The 25,850-nt window shown below is 37.5% G+C and overlaps 2 protein-coding genes across 2 annotated transcripts; one reads left to right on the top strand and one right to left on the bottom strand.

Annotated features, from left to right (window-relative positions):
* Positions 1–8,612: 8,612 nt before the first annotated feature.
* On the top strand, positions 8,613–15,109 carry LOC107813247 (ran-binding protein 1 homolog c-like). Its single transcript, XM_016638487.2, has 4 exons — positions 8,613–8,890; positions 10,044–10,195; positions 10,830–10,955; positions 14,560–15,109. The coding sequence occupies exons 1-4, from the start codon at positions 8,733–8,735 to the stop codon at positions 14,787–14,789; spliced, it is 666 nt and encodes a 221-aa protein (XP_016493973.1). The 5' UTR covers positions 8,613–8,732; the 3' UTR covers positions 14,790–15,109.
* Positions 15,110–20,132: 5,023 nt separating this feature from the next.
* Positions 20,133–22,758, bottom strand: LOC142179390 (F-box/FBD/LRR-repeat protein At3g26920-like). Its single transcript, XM_075249206.1, is given in 2 exon segments — positions 20,133–22,204; positions 22,306–22,758. A coding segment is annotated over 1 exon segment (726 nt). The 5' UTR covers positions 21,987–22,204; positions 22,306–22,758; the 3' UTR covers positions 20,133–21,260.
* Between the last annotated feature and the right edge of the window lie 3,092 nt (positions 22,759–25,850).

Below are 25,850 nucleotides of genomic sequence, written 5' to 3'. Positions count from 1 at the left end.
TGCAGGCTTGTCATGCATCAACATATGAAGGACATTTTGGAGGAGCCAGGACAGCTGCGAAAGTGCTAAAGGCCGGGTTCTTTTGGCCAACAGTGTTTAGAGATGCACACCTATGGGTGAAGGGCTACGACGAATGTCAGCGAACCGGGAACATTTCCCGTCACCACGAGATGCCCATGAACCCGATTCAAGAGGTAGATGTGTTTGATGTTTGGGGGATTGACTTCATGGGCCCCTTCGTCAGCTCATTTGGCAATAAATACATACTTGTTGCTGTGGATTACGTGTCTAAATGGGTGTAAGCTGCAGTGTTGACCACTAATGATGCAAGAGTGGTGATAGGTTTTGTGAAAAAGAATATATTCACCCGATTTGGGATACCAAGAGAGATCATCAGTGATGGAGGCACTCACTTCTGTAACAGAGCCTTCGAGAAATTGCTTGCAAAGTATGATGTACGCCACAAGGTGGCTAACCCTTACCATCCACAAACCAGTGGGCAGGTTGAAGTGTCTAACAGGGAGATAAAAAGTGTACTAACCAAGGCGGTGAATGCCACACGAACTGATTGGGCAAAGAAGATTGATGACGCACTCTGGGCCTATAGAACTACGTTCAAAACACCAATAGGTATGTCACCATACAAGTTGGTATTTGGGAAGGCCTATCACCTACCGGTGGAGCTAGAACATCGAGCTTGGTGGGCACTGAAACAATTGAACATGGATCCCGAAGCAGCTGCACAAAATCGACTGACAGAGTTGCATGAGCTGGAAGAATTTAGATATCAAGCCTTTGAAAGCATAAGGCTCTACAAGGAAAGAATGAAGAAGATGCATGATAAGCACATTGTGGACAGAAATTTCAAACCCGTTGACAAGGTATTATTGTATAATCCAAGGCTGAGATTGTTTCCGGGTAAGTTAAAGTCCCGATGGTCAGGACCATTTAGAGTGGTGCAAATGTTTGCAAGTGGAGCTGTCGAGATTGAGCCAGAAAATGGGACAAACAAGTTCTCAGTAAATGGGCAAAAGTTGAAACATTACCTTGGAATAGCTGAAGAAAAATGGAATACAATGGTGATCAATTTGAAAGAACCCCAGTAAGCGAATGAAGAGTGAAGGCTCAACCACTTGCGTCGTGCCGCGACGTTAAATCAGGCGCTGCGTGGGAGGCAACCCACGAATGTGTTGTAAGTGTAGTATGTAACTTAGTGTAAAAAAAATTAAAACAAAAATTTTTGCCAGCCGCGACCGCGGCCAGGACAACGGCTTCGACCGCGGAAATCACTAAGCGATTCGGTTTTTCACCGCGGCCGCAGCTCGGACCGCGGCAATGACCGCGGGAGACTCTGTCTCAAACCGCGACGACGTCCGCTGAATTTTAATTTTTAATTTTTTTATTTTTTTCCCACTCTTCTTTTTAATTTTAAAACCCTTCCCTATATCAAAATAAACAATCCCCCCTCTCCTAAAATCCCCACTTCTCTCTCTCTCTCTAACCCTCCCTTCCAAACCCTCCCCTCCATACTCTCTTCTTCTTCTTCCTCCTTCACAACACCCCTCATCTTCTTCCCCCACCAAGGTATGTTTCCGACCCCCCTTCTCCTTTCCTTCTATTGTTTTTGTTGCATTATGCTAGTTCATGTTGTTCTAATGTAGTGTTAGTGATAGGATTTTGTTTTGTTTAGTTCTTCTTCTTCTTTTTAGTGTAATTTCGTTTTTAGCATATGTCTGGTGAAGGGGCTGTGTTTTGAATGTTTGGAATGGTATTGTTGGTGGGTGATAGTTAACAAAAAGTGTGGAATGTGTGGGTATAGTAGATAGTTGAATTGGGAAAGTTTTCTTGATTCCCTTGGGGCCATGAATATGAAGAAAATGCCTTGCCCACAATGTGTTTGAGAAATTGCCTCAATGGTGATATAAAGAGATGTTGTGATATGGTTTTGGTGAAGTCGGAGTAACCACCCATAGTCACACATTTTAGGCTCATCCTAATAGGTATTTCTCTATTTTGACAGGTATTATGAGTTCAGCCCGTAAGAGACGACACACCGGGTCCTCTGCTAGTGGACCAGGAGGCTCCTCCCAAGCTAGGGGCCAAACCAGTGCACCACGGTTTGATAGCATTTGGTTCGTCTCTGCAGAAACAGAGGCAAGGTACAATCAGAAACTTGCTAGGAAGTTACTCCATGAGGTCCATATCGACAGGAAGGCTTTGGTGAGGGAATGCCCCAATATGTTTGATGAGCTACGGAGGTGTTAGCTTGAAATCTTCTTTGAGGCTCCCGTGGAAGCAAATATTCAGCTAGTAAGGGAATTCTATGCAAACCTGCCAGAACACGAGGACAAGGTTGTGACTGTGCGCAACACCCCGGTTAATACTGCTATAGAGGTCATCCGCAGAGTGTATCGCCTCCCCGCATTCATGGGTGCAGATCATTACATCATGGCTAGTTGCCCGATGGTTGACTGGGACAGAATTCTGGAGGTCATCTGTATACCTGGTAGACAGCCCAAATGGGTAGCACAACCGATGACTCTGCATTCCAAGTCTCTTACTTGGGAGGCCAAATGTTGGCTCACTGTCATCACAACTCGGTTGCTACCATCCAGCAATACCACCGATGTAAATGGGCCACGGGCCGCTATGATCTATTGCTTCATGACTCACCAAGGGTTTGACGTCGCCCGAGTCCTCTCTAAAGAAATGTCCATCCGATTGCCCGAACTAAGCAAAGGCCACTACTTCCCTTCGCTTATCACCTGTATATGCCGCCTTGCTAATGTTCCTGAGAACTCCCGAGTTGATGGGAAATTACCTATAAAAACCCCTTTCCAGGCGAGAAAAATTGGGCAAGAGGGACGAGAGCCAGTACGACGCAATGATGACTCGTCTGATGAGTCTGAGTCTGAGGATGATTCTGATGCTGCTGAAGCTATTGAGATCACAACCCCTCCTAGAAGGGACGAGGCAGGATCGTCACAGCCACACCGGAGCACTCGGATGGATGCTTTGGAGTAGGGAATGACTGGACTGCGGACCTACGTCACTGACTTGGGGTCCCGCATGGATGTTGTGGCTAACCGACAGGTGAAGTCGGAAAAGAAATTCATGGGTTGGTTGAGAGCACTTGTCGCACCTGCAACGTGAACCCAGACACAGTTTCAGATCAAGAGTGACCCTTCAGGGAAGTTTCTTTACCTCACTGCTCTTTATATTGTCAAGCCATGGGGACATGTCTTAATTTTAAGTGTGGGGTGGGGGAAACTTCGTTGTATGTTGTACTTGTGAATATTATCTGTTTATTTTTGTTTTGTGTTAGTTGCTTTAGAAATAGAGTACCAGTGTTTTTTTAGGAAGTTAAAATAGAAGCGACTTGTCCCGACGATGGATCTCTTTCGGCGGGGTTCTTGAGGGACTAAGTTGAGATTTTTTTTTTGAAATATAAAGACTCTTCCTAATGACCGATTCTTTAGACAAATTTTCTTGAGGGAAGCTAGTAAATAGAAAATACCAAAAAGTTTTTTTATTTATTTCTTAGGTAGTGTAGTAACTCCCCCTTGGTTTTTCTTTGGGCCTCGGTTCTTTTCCAAGGTTTTAGCTTGAACCGGGTATAAGTAGATTTTTTTTTTGGTTTTAGGTTAGGATTAATGGGTGACGAGCTTAAAATTGAAGAAGAAAAACCCTTAGCGTTCTTACACCCGAACACGATAGACGCTAGAGTGTAGCGCTTAGCTTCAAGGGTTGAATCTTGTTTAAGTGCCTTAAAAATTGTATGTTTGTACCTAACTTGAACACTCAAAAGAGAATGTTTTGATAAACTAATCCGGAGTGAGTCATGTGCCATGTGGGTGTAAGTATCATTGTATTCCATGTTGTACATTTGATGCCTAGAACTTGCCCTGTGTATTTGCAAAGCGAAATAGTAGCTTCATTCGGTTTTAGAAGTGATATAGACATTTCTTTGTTGAGACAGACATATAAAGTTAACCCACCTAAATGCATTACATCTTAGTTAACCCCGTTGAACCTATAAGCCTGTTTCTTTGGCAACCACAATGTGAACCTTAACCATTTGTTTGAATAGCCTGCTGTTTGAACCAATTTTCCTCCCTCTCACTAAGCACTAGATTGGTATTGAGATTATGTGAAAATAAAAGTGTGGGGTGGTGGTTTGGTTTTTGAAGTGGAACCATAGAAATAGAGAAAAGGTGCAGAATGTGAAGCGTAAAAAGAAAAGCACCACGAAAAAAAAAGTTCATATATATTTTGTAGTGATTAATAAGTGGTAGCTTGTACAAATTGCACCTAATGCATGGGGATGTTTAAATAAATGTGGAGGAGTGTTGGTTTACAAAATGATCATTATTAAATTCAACGTAATTGTATTAAAAGTGCTTAGGGAGGTTAGTCACTATATCCAAATGTATCCTACCCGTCCCTTAGCCTACATTACAACCAAATAAAGTCCTATTGATCTTAGACTGAATGGGGCTCGATTAGTCGAGTACTACACTGGGGCAAGCCTATGGTGCATCTTTGTGGCATGTGAATGTTCTTTTTGGAGAGTGAGCGAATTCTGTCTATTTGAGTTCCTAATTGTTATCACTATCATTATATATATGGAACTACTCTCTTGTGTGATGTGAGGGCATGTGATTCACAAAGGAAAGGTGCATCGTGACTATTGTGTAGAGTGGTTTGGGTAAGTGCAAATGTTACAGGATACGAAAAACTTGAATCTTGAGGTAAAAGTTGTTCACTACTAGGTTTAACTCTTGTGAAATGTTCATGGCGTGAGTCGTTGAGGGAAAAGCATAGGAAATGAATTTTTATGGAGTGTGGTGAATTGCTCGAGGACTAGCAATAATTTAAGTGTGGGTGTTGATAATAGGCTATATAGTTGTTATTTACACCATAATTGCCCATGCTTTATTGTTGTTTTATAATGTAAGTTGCCAATAAAATGCTTTAATTAATGCTATTTGGTTTCGCAGGGAATATAAGATGTGAGGAAGCAACATGAAGTGTTTAGAGGCAATAACGTGAAGAAAATACCCACTCAAGAAGTACCCAAATACAAAAGAGCAAAAAGAGAAGGAACGCGGAGACAAAAGGCCCAACACACGCACCGCAGTTGCCACCGCGGTCCACTCCGCGGTTGGAGGCAGTGTTCTCCGCGGTCGACGCCGCGGCGGCGGCGGCATGTTCACAACCCAGAAGTTTAAGGGGCCAAAGTGTCAATTCGGGAAAACTTTTGTAAAACCCTTATAAGATGTAGGAAACTCGCCCAAGAAAAGGGAGCTTATTTTGAGATTATTTTGGAAAGAAGAACAAGTGTGAGAGATCACCCAAAACATCATAGTTCTTATTTTCTATTTTTCTTGCAATTTTCCATTATGAATATTTTCGTAGTTTATTCTTACGTTGTCATGAGTAGCTAAATACTCTAATCTAAGGTTTTGGTGAAACCCGTTGGGGATGACTTGGTTGTTATATTAATATAGTTTGAATTGGTTGTTAATCTCTATTTGTTCATCTACGTTTTGATTGTGGTTAGTTGAAAAGGCCCTCAATTATCCGTTCCTATTTATTATGTATCTTCTTGAGAGAGAGCGCATATTTAGGTAGTTGTTTGAACAACATCTCCCGGAGTATAGACGAGAGTCATAACCGAGGGTTTAGAGATTGGATTAGAGATAACGATATCTCGGGTGCAATCTAAAAGAACGGTAATGTGAATCTAGCTAGCGTAGCTTGAGAGAGTGCGTCTAGTAAATTATCATAATTGCTTGAGAGAGATTTATGATAGCCGGAGAGTTCTTGATTGATAGAGACAACTAAGGCATCACTATAAGAAACGTACAACCAAGGAAATCACCAACGGGGGAAACCATTACCTTAGACCTTATTCCAACTGTTTACACATCAAGCATAGTTAATTTTCAGCTGTTAATTATTTTCAAACTTTAGTTGTTAGAATTATCATCAATTGTGAATTACAAAGTTTGGGGAAAATTGATTCTGTGAATTTAGTAAATCAGTCAAAAGTAATTGATAGGTTAATTCTCTGTGGTTTGACTCTGGGCAGAATTACTCAGATTATATTTGCTACGTCCGTGTGTGTCTTTGTATAAGGCATAGTTTGGCGTTATCACGTTCACGTGGTTCCACTCGCGAACGCGTAAGGCAATTTCCTCAGGTGCCAGTTTGTTCTTCGCGAACAGGGAGCTTGGGACGCTAACGCGAGGTTGTGGGGGGAGTACCATTCGCGAACGCGTCGAGGCACTCGCGAACGCATAAGGTTAAAGGCCTGGGGGGTCATATTTGTTCTACGCGAACGCGACCATCTGACCGCGAATGCGAAGGCTCTAGGAGCTGAAGCTCCGCGAACGCGATGATCAGCTGGGTCTAAGCCATCGCGAATGCGACAGGCCTATCGCGAACGCAATGAACGCCTGCCCAGTGATTTTTAAACACTAACAGAACATACGAGATTTAAACCAAATTTCATAACTTCTTCTTCCAAACTCCAAACTGGGCAATTTTTGAAAGAGAACTTCACCACAAATCCATAGGTATGTAATCTTAGACTCATTTTCTTCAATTTCCATTAACACCTATTAGATTTCTAGGCCTAAATCATGTTCTTAAGGGTAGAAAATTAGGGATTTGGGTAGAGTTAGGGCTTTTTTGTATAATTGGGATTTAGACCTCGTTTTGGGGTCGGATTTTGGAACTAATTACATATTCGGGCTCATAGGTGATCGAGTTTTGGTCCGGACCTCATGTTTTGACCAAGCGGGCCCGGGGTCGATTTTTAACTTTTTGGGAAGAATGATAGGAAATCTATAATAAGCATTGGGATTGGATTGTTTAGCGTTTATTGATGTTATTAAGTTGATTATGTCTAGATACAATTGATTTGGAGCCAAATTCAAAAGGAAAATTGGTATTTGAGGCTTGAGTTGGCCGTGGAAGTTCGAGGTAAGTGTTTGGTCTAACATTAATTTGAGGGATTAGGAGTCGTGTCTTATTTGCTACGTGGTAACTGTGGAGTAAGACGTATAGGCATGGTGACGAGTATTTATACGTCGGTGTCAAGTATGCCCACGAGTCTTGTATTGTAATTGTTATGACACGTTGTGGTTTATTGCGCTTCAGATGAGGATTGTCATTATTATTCCCTTACCGGAATGTTATTATCATTATTGTTCCCTTGTCGGGATGTTATTATTCCCTTACTGGGATGTTTGTTTTGATATTATTGTTCCCTTGCCGGGATGTTGTTGTAATATTATTGTTCCCTTGCCGGGATGTTCTTACATTGTTGTTGTTACCTTGCCGGGATTCTTTTATGATTGGTGTTGATAAATGAAATGGGAGCGGGTGGCACGCCTGCAAAGGTAATATATGAAATGGGAGCGGGTTGCACGCCTGCAACGGTAGTATATGAAATGGGAGCGGGTTGCACGCCTGCAATGGTATCATATGAAATGGGATCGGGTTGCACGCCTGCAACAGTATTACATGTGTACCTATTTTTCTATTTCCTTATCTTTGCTGGTAATTGATTTATGACATTCATTATATTTCTCTATTGTCGTTCTGTTGTTACCTGTTACTCCCCGCAGCATGTTTCCCCCGCTCAACTTTAGTTGTAATTATCTGCTTCTATTTCCTCTGTATATGATTTAACTGCACAGTTTTATTTGGTAGTCTGGTCCTAGCCTCGTCACTACTTTGCCGAGGCTAGGCTAGGCACTTACTAGCACATGGGGTCGGTTGTGCTGATACTACATTCTACACTGTGTGCAGATACTGATACCGGAGCGTTTGGACCGCAGTGAGTGTGCTGTCTTCAGTCCATGCAAGTGACCCGAGGTAGTCCTGCAGTCGTCCGCGGGCCTTGGCGTCTCCTCCTATCTTTTCTCTTACTGTTTTTACTTATTCAGAGACAGACTTATGTATTTCATTCAGACCTTATTTGTAGTATTCTTAGACAGTGTGTGAACTTGTGACACCAAATTCTAGGTAGAGTTGTAGTTAGACTTCCGCAGTTTGTATTAAGATAAATTATCAGATTTTGTCTTCCGCTTAATTATTTTCGCTATTTGTATAATATCTACTCATCACTAATAATGGTTTAAAACTGGAAAAGGTTAAGTAATTAGAATAATTTGGCTTGCCTAGCTTTCACCAGTAGACGCCATCACGACTCCCGAGAGTGAGAAATCCGGGTCGTGACACTTACCTTAAATCCAGAATTTAATCACGAAGGAAGTTTATGGAGCAATTGACAATCATTATGCTCAATCCCAAAGCTTTTACTCAATTGGTTAGAGTGTCGTGCTGATAACATGTTATAAAATAATAAAAGAAGAAAAGTATTGCAGAGCAAAACAGAGAGAGAATTCTTATTGATATGAGATGATTTACAATGGAATAGAACCCTTTATTTATAGGGAGAGGGTGACTTAGCCACCAAGTAATAAACCCTAGAATCTTTTTAAATATAGACATTCACCATAAATAGTTTAACTCGCCTATTTTGAATTACTTCATTCTATTTAAAAGAAATTGGAGTACTAATTTGATTATTAAAGAAACCCTATATAAAACCCTTGGTCCTTGTAGATCATTCCTACCATTAATCAAACGATTTGATTCAAACAGCTGCTCCACTGTTTTTACTCTCTACAATCCTCTCTGCATCACATCCAATATCAATGGCAAGCACTGAGCCTAAACTCGAGAACAGGGAAGAGGAAGAAGAAGCAGCCGGAGCCGATGATGAAGATACCGGAGCTCAGGTTGCCCCAATTGTCAAGCTTGAGGAAGTTACTGTTTCAACTGGCGAGGAGAATGAAGATGCCATCGTCGATTTGTAATTCACTTTCTCTTTATTGTGTCAATTGATCTGAAATTAGGGTTTAATTAATTACGCAATTGATCAAATCTGTCATTTTCAATACTCCTTCAAGTGGAATCTAGGATTTGAACTTTATGGATTCGATTCGGGATTCTACGATGAACTCATTTGATTTACTGGGTCGAAATCAGTTGTTTGTACTTATTTAGTGTATTTTTTAAACAACACATATACAGGGTCCGAGTCAAAGCTATCGGATCAATGATCCAGTTTATAAAATATGTCTGTTTTTATATATTCTTCCGTTAGAATGATGTTGGAGTTTGCAGGGCGAGTATCAACACAGTTAATTTGCATGGAAATCTGTTTATTGCTTGTCCATTAATCCAATTCTAGGGTTAGTTAATAACCCAATTATTCAAATATGCCGTTTTAGATGCTTCTTTCAAAATAGAATAACTGGGGTTGGATTACATGTGTCAACACAGTTAACTTTTAGTGTGAATCTCTTTGTTGCTTGTCCAGTAATTCGATTTAAATGTTCCCTTATTTAAAAGAAGATTGGTGGTGTACAAGTGTCAAAGTAGTTAAATATCTGCATCCAGTTGCGGATCCGGGATTTGAATTTTATGGGTTAGGGATTCTAGCATATTGACCTCAAGTGCTAATAAGTGGGTTTGGAATTTAATATTTGTTCATATTTTGTGGATTTCGTAACAAAATATGCAGGGTTTTCGTCAAAGCTATTGGGTTTGGCCGAACCATATGTTACGCCCGTATCCATCCATACCTCTTTATTACTTGTCCATTAATCCAATTCTAGGGTTAATTAGTAACCTAGTTGTTCAAAGAATGGCTGCTTCAAAGTATAAGTGCCAATGCAGTCAATTGGTCCGCCCCAAATCTGTTCATTGCTTTTGCATTTATCCAATTCTAGGGTCCGGAGTATGAGTGTCAGTGCAGTTAATTTTCCGTCTGAATCTGTTTATTGCTTGCCTGCTGATCCAATTCTAGGGATAATTAATAAACCATTTTCCCAAATCTGCTGTTTAGTGCTCTCACCTTCCAAATGTAGATGGTGGGTTCCGAGTAGGAGTGTCGATGCAGTATATTTGTTGTGTGATTTCGGATCTGATTTTCTTCTTCTCTTTTGAAATAAAATTTGCAGGAAAGCCAAGCTTTATAGGTTCGATAAAGATGGGAATCAGTGGAAAGAGAGAGGTGCTGGAACTGTGAAGCTATTGAAGCATAAGGAAACTGGCAAAGTTCGCCTTGTTATGCGCCAATCCAAGACCCTTAAGATCTGTGCCAACCACCTTGGTCTGTTTTTCTTTTAAAGAAAATTATTTTTTGGGGCCCTCCTTATTATGTGAATATTTCATGACAATTCCTGCTAGAGCATTCTATAAAGGGTAAAGAGTAAAGTATCTAAAAGATGTCAATCTTTTTAGAATTGAACAAAATGGAAAGAGTGTCATATATAGAGGAATATAAGAGGTATTAAATAATATTATACTCCCTATATCTATAAAAGGATGACGATATTTTGACTACATGCATAAAGAATGTAAAATTCAGTGTAAAGTAGGATGTAGATTTCTCAACCTTTTTGAAATTAAATTTAATATTTTATAATCTGTTGACTTAGCAGGAATCGTTTGAGTTAGGAAAGAGATTTGTATGTTAGTGTAGATATGTGATTTAGGGAATCTGTAGTCTTAAAGGACCCGTAATTTGTCAAAGAAATTATTGAGTATTCTAATGAAACTTGTTCGAATGAAGTATAATGAATATAGAGGATCTTTATAGCAGTTTACAGTGTAGTTACTTTTCTCCTAATTCTCGTTATGAATCAGTTTCATTTGCTTGGGTGATCTGAAGTATAGTGTCTCTTCTAATTTTTTTTGGGTTTAATTTTTTCTTGACAAGTATATGTTTTGGACGTGTTATCCAGTTCTCCCAACGATGACGCTTCAGGAACATGCTGGAAATGAGAAGTCTTGCTTGTGGCATGCACCAGATTTTGCTGATGGTGAACTGAAAGATGAGCTTTTCTGCCTCAGATTTGCATCTATCGAGAGTGAGTAATCTCAACTCTGGATCACTATCTTTATCTACTTGTTTCTAAGTTTTCTTGTTAGTTAGATGGAGTTCTAGCAAATTAGTGAAGACAATACTTGATAGTTTCTTATTCATCAATCCTTTTCTGCCCTGTTAGCACATCATTATAGAAGTTTTCTCTATCACTATCAATCTAGAGGAGTTATCATAATTACATGTTTCTTATGCTTGGTAGTCAACCTTCCAATCCTTCTCCTTTATCCTAGTCTAGGGCCGGCTATGCTTTACATATGCAGTTGCTTCCTTATTTTTTGGGGGATAAATATAGGCAGTAGCTTCCTTTATCTCTATGGTTGCAAAATCAGCCATTTTATGTATGGATAGATTCTGTTTTTCTCTGAGTGCTTATTGCTTGAGTGTTATTTCCTTTGTTTTAGAGTTTTACGTACTCAGGTAGAAGTTTTACATCTCCACCTCTGTATCATTTATGAGAAGATTCCATATTAGTGACATTTTTTCAGTTGAAATATCAAGATGTATCATGAAACAACTTTTAGAAACTTTTTCAGTAAGAATTAATTTTAAAAAAAGAAACTTATAGCCCGTTTAGCCAAGCTGCAAAAATCAGCTTATTTTGAGAAGTGCTTTTTTTCAAAAGTGTTTTTCTCAAAAGTACTTTTGGTGAGAAGCAGTTTGTGTTTGGCTAATTAGTTTGAAAAACACTTCTGAGCAGCAATTAGTGTTTGGCCAAGCTTTAAAAAACTGTTTCTAAGTGTATTTTTCTCAAAAGTGCTTCTCAAAAAAGTGCTTTTGAGGAGAAGCAGAAACAGTTTTGGAGAAGAAGAAAAAAGCTGCTTCTCCTCAAAAGCACTTTTTTTCCTTCCAGAAGCTTGGCCAAACACCTCAATTTTTGGCCAAAAAAAAGCACTTTTGGCCAAAAAAAAGCTTTTGGCCAAACAGGCTATTATTCAGTTAACATAACCAGTGAATTGTGCTGGGTTTCCGATATACTATGAATTGCATGTTTCTCTCGACTTCTCAAATCCTGATGGGCCATAATTTTCAATCAAACATTAATTTTCCCCCTTGCCATATTTTAACTCTAGTCTGATCCTTTTCCTGTTAGAAACCAACTCAGGCTTGGCTATGCTGTAACTAAAGCCTGTATTTGTGTGTGTTTTTTACTCGGATGGAACTATAAAAAAGACTAGAATCTATCAGAGGGAAAAATTGTTTGTAAACCTTAATTTTTTTTTTGAAATTGTACTTTTAAATATTCCTTTTCCTTTTCCTTTTTACACTCAATTGACGCTGATCTGGAATATTGAACGTCTGAGAAGTGCGAATCATATGATTAGATTTTGAGCCTGCATCAAATTCAGCGATTTAAACCTTTATTTAGATGCCATTCTGTATTTGTTTCCTTTTACCTCTTAGAGCTTTTTGGGTTCATGATGGACCATAATACCAACAAACTATAGGTAGGTACTTTGATTGAAATTATACTGTCTGTGTCCTTTTTTGGGGCATAGATGGTAAGAAAAGTCTCTTCAGGCTAATTGTGTCAAATTGTTATAATTTATCTGAAAGTAATTTTCGTACAAAAATTTGACTAGTAGGCACGAAATAAATGTTAGTGAAGTTATTAAGCTTGTAGATAAATTAGGCTATGAAATAATCAAAAAGATACGAGAGCAAGAAATAAATTTATATATCAACTAAAACATGGATGAAGAACGGAAACACTGTTTTATCCCATGTGTTGGGCAGCAGTAGCCCTGAGGGGTTGGGGTGGTGGTTGGTTGGCTGAGGGTGGGGATGGGGAATAGGTGAGATTTGGGGGGGGGGGGTTACAGGAGAGGGAAACAGTACTTTTCAATCTTATGTGACACGAAAAAACACTAGGTGATTTCTTCCCATCCGCCAAAACCTTGGTGGGCAGAACCCGGTACTTGTGCTGGTGGGAGGTAGCAAGTACATAGAGGATTAGTCGAGATGCACACAAGCTTCCCAGACATCATCTTTATGAAAAAAAAGAGTCAAATATCCCAGCAGATACCTGAGCTAACCATAAGGTTGATTTTTACCTCAAAAAGCTTTATATGTATATGTTATATAATTTAGTTGATAAATCAGAACAAGAAAGTTTGCTGCACGTGTTTCACATTGGACTTGTGACTTAGTCAAAAGGTGAATAAACAGAGTCCATCGCCAAGCTAAATGCACATGATGTGTTTCCTCTTCATCTAAAGTGAAGTGAATATATGGACGTGATTAATTTTTTCCATCTCAGATCTTTAGTCTAAAACTGACCTGTTTTCGTCATTCTTCCTCGAAACTCAAGGCTGCAAATTAGCTGACGGTTTCAATTGCTTCATCGAATCATCACTCTTTCCACTGTAAACCAAAGCCCTAACTTCTGTCTGAATATAAACCTGCTGTCCGTACTGTCCAAAAAGAAAGGGAAAAAGCCTAGTATATTTTGTTTGTTTTTGTTTATGCATGTCTGCAGATGTGTAAGTTGAATATGATTCAGATAGAAAATCTTGGTTGATAAGTTGGGATAGAACTTGGAAGGAGTAAACATTTTTAGGAGTATAGGAATTTGCTCAGCCAATCTGGATACATTTTTTTGTTTGTTTTGATAACCATGGTGTCCGGGCCTGCTTGCGTGCACCTCGATTAATTCCACGGGACACAAGCTACCTCCCACTAGCACAGGTACTGGGTAACTCTATTCACCAAGGCTGGGATAATTGGAAGAAATCACCTAGTATTTTTTCCTACGCTTGGATTTGAACCTGAAATTTCATAGTTCTTAACCTACTTCATTGACTACTAAGCCACACTCTTGGCTGTACCTCTGGATACATCTAAAACTCATGAATTGATGAGTTTATTCTTAAATGTTCTGCTAACTCAATATTTAGAGTGATTTTACTTTTGAAATTTGTGCTTTAGGATATAGATTAGTATCCCCTTTTTGGCCATGCCATACCTCAGGACCATGAACAGTAGGCCTACAACTTCATTGATGTAACTGGGAGAATAAAGAGCAAAAGGAAGTAAAACGAAATAGGTTGAATGGGACATTCCTTTGCTAGAATCATCAGTGCACCCAAAGCCTAGTCTTTGTTTGATTGAGATTCCGGAGAATCCATGCGTCCTATTTTTTTTTTGTTGAGGTCTCTGTTGGCGTCTAGAGAAGAACTGAGCTTGGATCTTTCACGGAATCGAAATATATCTCCATGGCTGTGGTGGTGAAAGACCATGGTCAGTAACATATCCAATGAGTAATATTTCTTAGCTTATTTTTTTTTGTGGAGGGTTGCTTTTTATGGGCTTGAGGAGTGTTTTGGATTATAAGGTGTGGAATGTAACTGGGTGAGTGTGAAAATAATCTTATGATGCATTAGGTCTGTAATACTGCATGCATCACTGCATGTTTGCCTTGAGGGGTTGGAGTTACAGTATTTGACTTTTATATAATTAGATAATTGTCTAGACACTTCAATGGAGAGGGGTCTTACAAGTGTGATGTCTTAAATTTTAACACTGTTCCTCTGTTTTTCCCTCTCTCTTGTCCGATATGATGTTTTAATCTGACTTGTTTTTCTTCTTAGATTGCAAGTCTTTCATGGAGATGTTTCAAGAGGTTGCTGAATCACAAAAGAAAGTGGAAAATGAAGATGGATCTACAGCTGCTGGACTGCTTGAGAAATTAAGTGTTGAAGATAAAAAGGCTGAAGAGAAAAGCGAAGATAAAGCCGAAGACAAAACCAAGGAAGGGGATGGTAAGGATGAGAATCCATCCAAGGATACAGAGAAAAAGGATGAAAGTGCTTCAGCCTGAGGGGTATGCACCCCGTGCACTCGCCCTTGTAGTTTTGAGGTTCATGATGCCATTCCACAATTCCACTTTGAGGTTAAGTGGAATTGTCTTTTGTTTTTTTCTTGAGGTTGGGTTGGGGTTATGGGAACTGGGAATTGGTTGGCTTTATTAGTCTATCATTGAGGCGTGTGAACGTTTACAGAAGTTGTCTCACTTTTAAGGTCACGTTCTGTTTTCTGGTTGAAATATTTGTCGAGTGGGTGTAACAATAGGTTTTGTTTGTATTGTTTGCGCACACAATGTACTTCGCCATTTAGTAATGCGTCTGAGTTTTGAGTCCATTTTTACTTGAGGTTTCAGTTTGATTCATATCTCGACTTCATAGTTTATTTGAAAGGTGTTGCTGGTTAATGCTGCTGCGTCATATTTTGATGTGTTTACTTTGTGCTTTTGTGGACATATCCTTCTCATATCAAATATTGGGGTGCTCAAGGAAATGGGCTCTCTTGATTGAAGTTATGGGACGGTTGAGCTTGCCATTAAATAGGATTCTCTTTTTTGGTATTAGTCCTGCAGTTTAAGTTATATCCACTACAAAGCAGTTACTCGCAGATGGTGTTTATGGCAAACCTAGAGGTGGCAAAATTAGAGTTTTTGGCAAAAATCATCCTTGACCTATAGCCAAAACTTAAAGTACATCCTTGTGATGCTTTAATGAACAAAAAACATCCTTGTATTATTTAAACGGGTACAAAAATGATCCTTGCATTAATTTTTGTTAAAAAAACTAAAGGCAGAAACAAAAGTGCATACCAAGCACCCCTAAAGTTTCCAAAACTGCCCCTCCTGCCAATCATCTTCCACCTTCACCAAAAAAGACAAAGGCTTTGAAATAAAAGTTATATTAGCGTGCAAATCCAAACAATAGATCCAGCTTGGTGCAGATTCAAAGTTATATTACGGGAAGAAGGTCGGCCACGCCAGCTTGGTGCTTGTTGATGAAATCAAGTGAAGAGAAAGTCCGAAAAATAAGCTGCATTAAGAATAAATGTAAATATGTAGTGTAATATATTTGTAATGTAGAAGAAACAATCCCAATTAGTTGTATGTTCATTGTCAACAATTTCTTTAAATCTTATGATGAATGATCATTTTGTGTGATACTTTTAGCTTCAAGATCATTTCGATTTACCTTTACTTGAACTATTCCAACAAGTTTCAGACAGGGCAACAATCAAATAATACTTTTATTAAGATAATACTCACATTCAAGAAACACTATGCAACAGAATCAGGAGTCAGCTAAATTTTTAGTCGACTACTCTTCAGACCTAGTCGACTTATGCGGAGACAGCCTGCACAGAACTATTAGTTCTTTCGATTTAAACAAGTATTAATCACAATAAACAGTAAAGGAACATAATATAATATGAGAGCGATAAAGTAAATGACACCAGGAATTTTATACTGGTTCGGAACCAATGTGGTATCCTAATCCAGTCCTCTTGGGTTGCAAGAGTGTTATCTTTTAGAGCTCTTTGTAAATTGAATTGAGTACAACCTTTGTGATTTTTAGCGATCACCACCAACGCTGACAGAGTTGGTTTTCACTCGCTCACCAATAACGACCCTTTGGTTTCACTCGCTCACCAAAGAAACGAACAATGGCACAACCTCTAAGACACACTTCCTCTCCAATATTTTTCTGTCTCTGTTCTCTCTTTTGGGTACGCAGTAAATCTACTAAAGTGAATTACAATGCTTGTTAAGAGTAGAATAAAGAACTTGTAGCTGGATAGACAATTGTATAGAAGGCTGCATGCTTTTCTTCTTTCTTAGAAGCGCCTATTTATATCGTTTTCAACTTGTTCTGGCTATTTCATGACCCAAGGGAATTTTGAATATTCTCGAGATCTTCGTTGCATCCATTGTTTCCTTGAATCTTGGAGTAATATCTGTGTCCATATCTAGCCTTGATATAAATTTGGTCACGCCATGAGATCCTCCTTCGAACCAATATGATTTGTGGCTTTTTGTCCAAGGTTAGATTGCTTCTTATTAACTTGGATAGAATATAGTCTTTGTCTTGCTTGAAATCCTTTCCTTGTGGGTCTCTCCTTAATTGCAGGACATGATAATCTTTCTTTTCTAATCTTTCCAAAGATGACCACTAAGTCTTTGAATATTGATATTCTTTTGTGCACCTGCTAGACTTTCCTTAATAATTATAGGTAAGAATCTTTGCTTAAAAGCTTTTGATAGTCTTAGATAGATTGTAAAGGCTCATTGTATGGCAAATAGATATTCTTTGATTTGTTTCCTTGTATGAAATCTTCGGCTTCTTTTTCTTCTACAAATTGTGGTGAATATCCTTTTTGAATTTATTTTCCTTGTTAACTAATATTCTCTTTAGTTGTCCAAAGTTCTTTCCATAATATAGAATATATTATACCCATAATATATTTTCTTTCTATAGAAAATATATTCTTCTCCCATTATATTGAAAATATTCCTTTCTTGATCTTGGAAAATAATATCTTTCCATAATATAAATTGTACTACATTCATAATATATTTTCTTTTCATAGAAAATATATTCTTCCTTGTCCTTGTAGTAGACCTGTTAAATGGGTCGATCCGACCCCGACCCGAACTCGTTGACTCTTGGCCCGTGGGTCCTTAACCTTGCCGGTCTGGTTCACTTTCTTATAGGGACCGGTCCAGATTTAGACCCATTAATAAAAATATGTTGACCCGACCCGGACCCGTAGCCCATAACCCCTTAACCCGGGCCCTAATGGGCCAAATCTAATTTAATTAAAAAAAAGTTAAAAACAAATAAATGATAAAAATTTCAAACTTTATACATATATACGAACTTGAAATTACTACATGTTCTTGAAGCCAATTAAAATAAAAATGAAAGAAAAATCATACTTTAGTAATATGGAATTCAATTATTTCTGTATCTAATACATAAGAAAAATGATATTCTAATATAGCATACTCTAATTCTCATTAGCTACTCCATCCACTCCTTCAACATCGGACATGGCCAGATCTTCAGTTGAGTCTGAATCGTCATTTTTATTTTCTTGATTTCTTCTTTCTGCATATATCCAATCTCTAAAAGTAACGAGGACATCCAAAGTGCGAGGACTTAAAGATAATCTTCGCTCTCCAAGTTGTAATTTTCCTTGGCTAAATGCACTTTCTGAAGCAATAGTTGAAACTGGAACCGCCAAAAAATCACGAGCCATTGTAGATAGCACCGGGTTGAATGGATTTAGTTTCTTTTTATAAAAAAAATATATGTAATATTTTATTAAAATAAATCTTACTGAGCTGGTCGACGTCCAATTAGTCAATTACCCGCTCTACTACCACATTCATAAGGGTGGTCCGGGCCGGTTGACCCGTGGGTCAGTTACCAGTTCGGATCCGATCCGGTTCAGTGGGTCAAAATATTGTAGCCCGACCCAGACCCCTTAAATTAATGGGTTGGTCCGGTTAGGGTTCTGTGGGTCACGGGCCGGTTAAAGAGTCAATTTTAATGGGTTATGTGGGTCGGTTCGTGGGTCGACCCGGCCCATTTGACAGGTCTACCTTGTAGTATCTTTTTCATATAGTATCTTCCTTCCACAAAATAATAGATTTTCTTCATAATTTTAGCAACTTTCCTTTCAAGATGTTGAAAAGCTTTCCATCTATAATTTCCATAGATTCTTCTTCTGATATTGTAGTAAGCCATTCAATATTTGAAATTTTGCTTTCAAATATTATTCCTTCTAGATTAAATCTCTGAAAATAATCTTCCTTGATAAATTCTTCACAAGATATTTTCTTTCCCTTATTTGTTTGGATCTTTACCAACATTTTCTTTCCTGTACAAGATTAAGATTACCACAAGTAAATGTTCTTTGATTAATAATTATTTTGGTTTGTTATCATCAAAATTAATATGTGAAACCTTGGAGCTAACAAATACTCACATTCAAGAAAACCTATGTAACAGAATCATGCGTCAGATAAGAGCATGCTCCACAGTTAATTGCTCAAAGCTCACATGTCTAAGGGATGCAGCCAAATGAGCATCTGAAGCATGAATTCAGTCTTTCTTGCATATTCTGGAATGAAGGACTATTTAACACATCTAATATTCTATCACCCAGTGATGGTTCCTCCGAGAAATTAACAAGAGCTTCTGCAGCATTATCTCTCATTTCCTCGGACTCGTCCTACAACATATCTACTAATTGCGGAATAGCTCCAGAATTTGCAAGAGCAGCTCTATCTGCTTCATTGTAACTCAACTGGGCAATAACTCCACAAACCTTCTCCCTCACATCACTGTTTTGGTCTTCCAACAGCTGAACCAGAATCGGAATCAGGAGTAGATCCAAAGTTATAAATTATATATAGGTTTTGTGGAGTTTGGTTGTATTTTAGAGTTTAATCTCCAATTCTGTAGTTTGGTTTTGTGAACTTTTATTTTTGAAGCCTTTGTCATTTTTGGTGAAGGTGGAAAATGATTGGCAGGAGGGGCAGTTTTGGAAACTTTAGGGGTGCTTGGTATGCACTTTTGTTTCTGCCGTTAGTTTTTTTGACAAAAATTAACGCAAGGATGATTTTTGTAACAGTTTAAATAGTAGAGGGATATTTTTTGTTCATTAAGGCATCACATGGATGTACTTTTAAGTTTGGGCTATAGTTCAAGGATGATTTTTGCCACAAACTCGCAAAATTAACTCATTTTTGGTAACCCATCCAACTATGGATGGGTTGAGTTAAGTAGCAAAAATGCCATACAGTTCTCAAGACAAATGAGTAGCAAAAATGCAAAATTTCAGTTTGGTCTACCTTGAGAATACACAAAAATGATGCAACAACCAATTTAAATGCAAGACATGGAAAACAAAACGACCTTTACTTCATTCTGTAAAAACTAAGTGTAGAACTGTTGCAGGAAAAACGTAGGGAGAAGTGAACTATTTAAATCCTCATTGCCATACGAAAGCATATGATGCACCCAATTGCATATTAGTTTCAAAATGATGCAAGGTGGAGCCAGAATTTGAAGTTTATGAGTTTTGAACTTGCTACCGTGTCTATTGCTTGTTTTAGTTACTGGATTCACAATTAAATATTTATAATACTTAATGAATTTCCCAATACAAATACAAGATTTCCGCAAACGCTATTGAGTTTGTCCGAACCCGTGCCTAATACTCTATTTCCGCCCCTACAACAATTTCATACCATCCTACGAGTACAAGACAATAAGACCCTTGTGGTCCGGTCCTCCGGATCTCACGCATAGCGGAAACTTAATGCACTGGGCTGCCCTTTTAAGGAAATAAAAGATACCAGTAACTCTTTTTCATGGAATTTATCACAAAAGCTATTGTTCCACAAACTTTTACAACCACTAACCAACTCGAATCAGCCTGAATGAAGATTTCAGGTGAATCAAACAGATGTACCAAAACCAACACTCATAAATCATAAAATAACCTTAGGTTCACAGCATTCGACCGCATTGTAAGCCTCAATCACAATTTGGCTACATAATCTATTTGATAAAACAGTGCAAACCTCTTCCTTCCCAGAAAAAGCCTAAAACACAGCATTTCATAAAGTAAAATTTGGTACTATGTCATAAGGGTAAGATAACAGGAACAAATAGTATAGTTACATAGACAAGTTCAAGATTTTTACCTGCAGTAAATTTCAAAAACTAAATATAAGGTAACATTTCTGGTATGCTGAACAAAATTGGTACTTGAGATCTAGTCATGAAAAGCTTCCTCCGAGAAAATAATCACAGAATTGGTAGAGGATCTTGGGCAACCTACCACTTTCTCAGCCAATCGAACTAAATATCGAGACACACAGTTCATTGAACAGCTCTTGCACTTTCTTGATCTCCTCGATATAATTATGAACTTCTTCAAAACCATTCCATTCTTTAGAAGAAATTCAGAAAGTTTGAAAAGTTCATCATAATCGCGTTCAGGATCTTCCTTCAGAGACATCCTGAGGAGCTGACAACTTTAACATTCTTGAGGTTAGGAAATCCGAAGCTTGACAGCAAATGAATATCATCTCCTTTAACCAAATATCCTACTACGTACCCCGAGAATAGAAGCTAGAGAACCTAAGTCTGAAGAAGAGTCTTGGTTCGAAGTATTGGGAGAGAGGGAGACCACTGAATCAGTTGGCTTAGCTCTAAAAACTTAGTGACGAGAATCTGTCTTCACAAACCTGCGAAACTTCCCCTTAAGCTGATCAAGCTGTTGATCACTCTGGTCACCCGGATTAAATTGAATGTGCATCGAAGAGGATTCAACCAGAGAAAGAATATAGTCGAGATCAAATGCAGGTCTACGATCAAATGAAAACCGTATTGCACAAAGTTCACGTTCCAAAAGAATGATCATCATCGTCATTTGGCATCCAATACTGTTCCAACTTAAGTCTCTTTAAATTTGACTAAGTGATTTCCAGACGACGAAAACCATCAAAGAAAGACAACTCCAGAGTTCCCAAAGAAGGACAATTTGACAGTAAGTTCACAATATCGTCATCATCTAACACAATATAGTTCAACTTCAGGGTCTTTAGCGACTTCCACTCTATGACCGATCCTTTACCAAATACGCAACAACTCCAATCCAATGTAATCAATGACGAACAAGTGCAAACAGATAGAGGCAATTTATAAGTGAGATCTTAATCGAATTAACACAATACAACATCTTCCACTTTCCTTTCCACAGCGAAACTAATCCATCGACTGATTCTCCACTCAAAGTTCAAATCGGAGGTGTAATCTAAATGGAGATGGAATTTTTTTATTTTGGGACAAGTGGAATGCATCAAAACATGGTCCACAAAGGATATAAAGTTTTCAGCTTTCTTGAAATTACTACCAACGAAAAGGAAACTATCAATTGAATTCCAAAGATAACGCCACCTTTGTGAGAGAACACATGATGCCACCGCATCTTTGGTTGGCAAAAGAGATAGAATTTGTACCAGGAGTGCCTCCGGCAACTGACTGATACGATCTAGAGGTTTTTCAACTCCAGTGACTCTATTCTTTTGTTTCTTCGACATTGATGAATATCTCAAAGTACTACTATTGCTACTATTACTACAACCGCCATTTTTTCTAGAATGGCGTGAAGCGAGAAAGTGATCAAAATGGTCCTTCATGTATAGGGGTTAAGGAATTTTGATCCTAAATCTAAAAGTAACAAATTCCCTCAAAAATTCAATTAAACTTAACAGCGCATCTCGCGAATCCAGTACTTTCAACGCTAAGCCATGATTTTGAAGGATCTTCAGAAGTTGTGCCCCTTTTCTCCTCCCTTTAAATGAGGACAGATGCAGCGCTGCGCCACCAGATTCATCTGAATCCAATACTTTCGACGCTGAACATAAATTTATGTGAAAAAATCTATTAAAATTGCAATAAATAAAGATATGAACGCATAATTTTAAACATACAACGGGTAAAATGCTAAAACCTTACTGGTTGAATCATAGAACTTAGATCCTGGATTCGCCTCTGCGGCCTCTAGCACTAGATCTTCCAGCAAAGCCAAAATCACCGTATATTAATTCTAATACATCTTTTGCTTTCATATGAATCCAACAACTAATCTCTTACCTTAAAAGTCAACTGTTAATTCAACCTATTTCCATAAACAAAACAGTAATATAATTACTAACCTCCTCTCTATGTATAGAATGGAAAGCTCAAAATCCTCATCCATAAAAAGCAAGTGAAAGTCAACGCTTCTAGAATTGACTAATGTTTTCGTGTTTTCTGTTTTTGGGGTTTGAAGTCATCGGAAAGTTTAACTGAAATTTTAAAGAAACGGTTGCTTATAGGGTCTGTTTGGTTCAAAACTAGGTTATACTAGAATTATAGTAATTAGAATAGATAATTTCACCTTTTTATACGGGAAAAATAATCTCATGATTTGGGTATAATCTTATTCTGATTTTAGTGAATACCCCACAACCAAAACTTGACAAATTTCATCTCAAATTTAAATTGGGATAACCCTAATCCCTGCAACCAAACGACCCCTAGGATTTTGGACCAAAATTATCCACTTTTTGCATATATTAAGTAGTATTCCCTCTGTTTTAATTTACATGATGTAGTTTAACTCGACACAGAATTTTTGAAACTTGTGGTCCTAAAACTTAAAGTAAAAGCTTTGTGGGACCATAATATTTGTATGAGTAAAAATATATTTATTCTTTTTAAAATGGAGTAATAAGGAAAGTGTATCGCATAAAGTACTATTTTTGGTTACTGGTATATATATATATATATATATTAAGGATCAAAATAGTCCTAACTCCTATACATTATTAAGCAGAGTCCATTATTTAGATGATCATTGAACTATCGAAAATTATGGATTAAAGTCACTTTTCTTTCATTTGTAACAAGAAAGTTCCTCACCTATCCTTATTACACTCTGATAGTCACTCAACCGAATTTCTTAATATTTCCGGTGGTAAAAGCTAACGTGGCAGTCCACATGGACTTTTTATATTCTTGGACCACATAAAATAATTAAAACCCAAGCAAAACATAGAAACAACAACAACAACAACGACCCAGTATAATCTCACAAGTGGGGTCTGAGGAGGGTAATATGTACGCAGACCTTACCCCTACCCCGAAGGATAGAGAGGCTGTTTCCAGGAGACCTCGGCTCAAAAGGCAAAACATAGAAACTCATCGATAAATCCAACCCGGCCTGCTAAAGGTAAACCCACCCGAAATCAACTTTTACTCCTAAAAATATCTCTCTTCTAAAAACTCTTGGACCCATTATTATTTTATATATCTCTTTCTTTTTCGCTTGAACCATTAGACTTTGTAACACATCATACTAATGAAATTTGTTACTGCTTTTCTTTACTTTTTCGTTTGTTTAATCTTATATTAAAGTTCATTTATTGCATTTCCATCCTATTTTTTAAAAGAAATTTTGTTTCACTCCTTTTATATAGAAGCCCATGTTGCTCTCTCTCGTACTTATTGTTATTTTAAGAAGAAAATATTTAGAGAATAAGATACACAATGGTGGACCAAAACAATATCGATGGAATCAAAAAAAATTGATAGTTTTACTTTCAGAATTGTATTAATTGGACTATGATATACCAAGTAATTAAATAACTGCTCTTATTAATTAACTATCTTCAATGCGGAAAGGTTCAATTTTAGATTAGAGAAACCATGAAAAGTTCATCTGCTCGAGAGAAGAAGAGAGTTTCATAAAATAATAATGTGTCCAAGGGTTTTCGGAAGAGAGATGCGTGTAAAATAAAAGTTTATCTCAGGTCGGCTTACCTTTAATGGATCAGGTTGGATTTATTTTTGTTTGGTTGATCATTATTCTATGTGGCCAAAAATATAAAAAGTCATGTGGATTACTAAGTTAACTTTTTCCATCGGAAATATTAAGAAATTCGGTTAAATGATCATCAATAGAAATAGTTGAATGATTTCTTGTTACAAATAAAAGAAACGTGAATTTGCTCCATAATTTTCAATAATTTAGTAATCATCCGAATAATGGACTCTTATTAAGTAGTAAGGACCATTTTGATCATTTTCTCCGCGCAAAGCCGTGATCTATCGCGCTTTGGGAATTTCCTCAAAGTTGAGTACTTGAGCCTTATCTTTTTTTTTTTTTTTTTGGGAGGGGGGGGGGGGGGGGCTACTTCTCCACCTAAATCCTGATTACCGACTTTTTCTTTGAAGGGTTAAAATTTACAAATATCATTTTTGAGTTTTTATAATTGCAAAAAAATTATTGATTTAAAATTTTAAATATTATACGTGAAGTTTTAAAATATTTTTTGGAATTTCATTTGTAAAATTTAAAACTCCAATGGCTATTGACAGAGTTAAAAAATGGTCAGTGGATATTATTTCTACGTTTGGAGGGGAGTAGTGTTTCTAGATGAGTCTTTCTGAATGACTAACAACTTTGTTTGGATAAGTGGTGGAAATTTCTTTGTAAGTTGGCAATTTGCCTTTGTAAACTTGTAAGACTTAGGGTGTGTTGCAATTTTTTCATGTTTGGTTGGCTTTAAGTATTTTGGAAAATATTTTTCTTATGAACTCACTTTCCTCCAACTGGAGGAAAATATTTTCTTTATCAAGAGAAGAGAAAATATTTTTCAAAACTCCTTCTCAATCTTCCCTACCCTCACCAACTCACCCCACCCCCTCTCCAAAAAAAGTTTTTTTTTTTTTTTTTAAATTTCAGTTTTTTCGTTACCACCCACCCTACTATCCCACCCCACCCCACCTCACCTCCCCCCCAAAAAAAATTTACTTTTTATTCGTAATTTCAAATTCTGTTTTTTCATTTTTCTGCCCCTCACCCACCACCCACCCCCCGAATTTTTTTTTAAATATATTTTTCAGTTTTAATTTTTTTATTTATTGGTTTAAAGGTTCAAAATTTACAAGTTCCAAAGTTATGAGTTCGGAGGTTTATGTGTTTGGAAGTTTACATGTTTAGAAATTATAAAGTTTACGGGTTAGAAATTCCGTGGTTTCGAAAGTTTAGCGGTTCGAAAGTTTATGAAAAATATGGGTTCGGAAGGTTGTTGGTTTGAAAGTTTATGACTTCATGTTTATTATATCTAAATTATTTATAAATACTCTTGAGAAGTCATTTTCCTTAATTTGCGTACCAAACACCGAAAAATGAATAAGATTACTACTTAATTTAATTAATTAGTACTATAATATCAAAGTCTAAATATGACATGTAAAGTTGTAAACTCTCAAGAGCTTGTAGTCTATGTACTGTTGTTGTCCATTCAACAAAAGCGGCCAAACCTAATGAATGAGTAATCACTCAAATTATCAGTTACCTATCCAAAATTATCTACTAAAGTCATCTTTTTTTTGTATGTAACAACAAAATTACTTAACTATGTATAAAACACTTAAAAAGTCACTCAACTAGATTTCACAAACTTATGATTGCCAAATACCTATTTTACCCTCTAAATTATCAATATTTTTAT

The sequence above is a fragment of the Nicotiana tabacum genome, chromosome 3, assembly GCF_000715075.1.
Source record: "Nicotiana tabacum cultivar K326 chromosome 3, ASM71507v2, whole genome shotgun sequence".
In the NCBI taxonomy this organism is placed as follows: domain Eukaryota; kingdom Viridiplantae; phylum Streptophyta; class Magnoliopsida; order Solanales; family Solanaceae; genus Nicotiana; species Nicotiana tabacum.
This window is presented reverse-complemented; position numbering and strand designations above follow the sequence as displayed.

What these genes read in the sequence shown, in the direction of transcription:
- LOC107813247 (XM_016638487.2), top strand. Translation starts at nt 8,733, where the DNA reads ATGGCAAGCACTGAGCCTAAACTCGAGAACAGGGAAGAGGAAGAAGAA. An exon ending in GATCTGTGCCAACCACCTTG is followed by an intron (nt 10,196 to 10,829) that starts GTCTGTTTTTCT and finishes CGTGTTATCCAG; the next exon opens with TTCTCCCAACGATGACGCTT. An exon ending in CAGATTTGCATCTATCGAGA is followed by an intron (nt 10,956 to 14,559) that starts GTGAGTAATCTC and finishes TTTTCTTCTTAG; the next exon opens with ATTGCAAGTCTTTCATGGAG.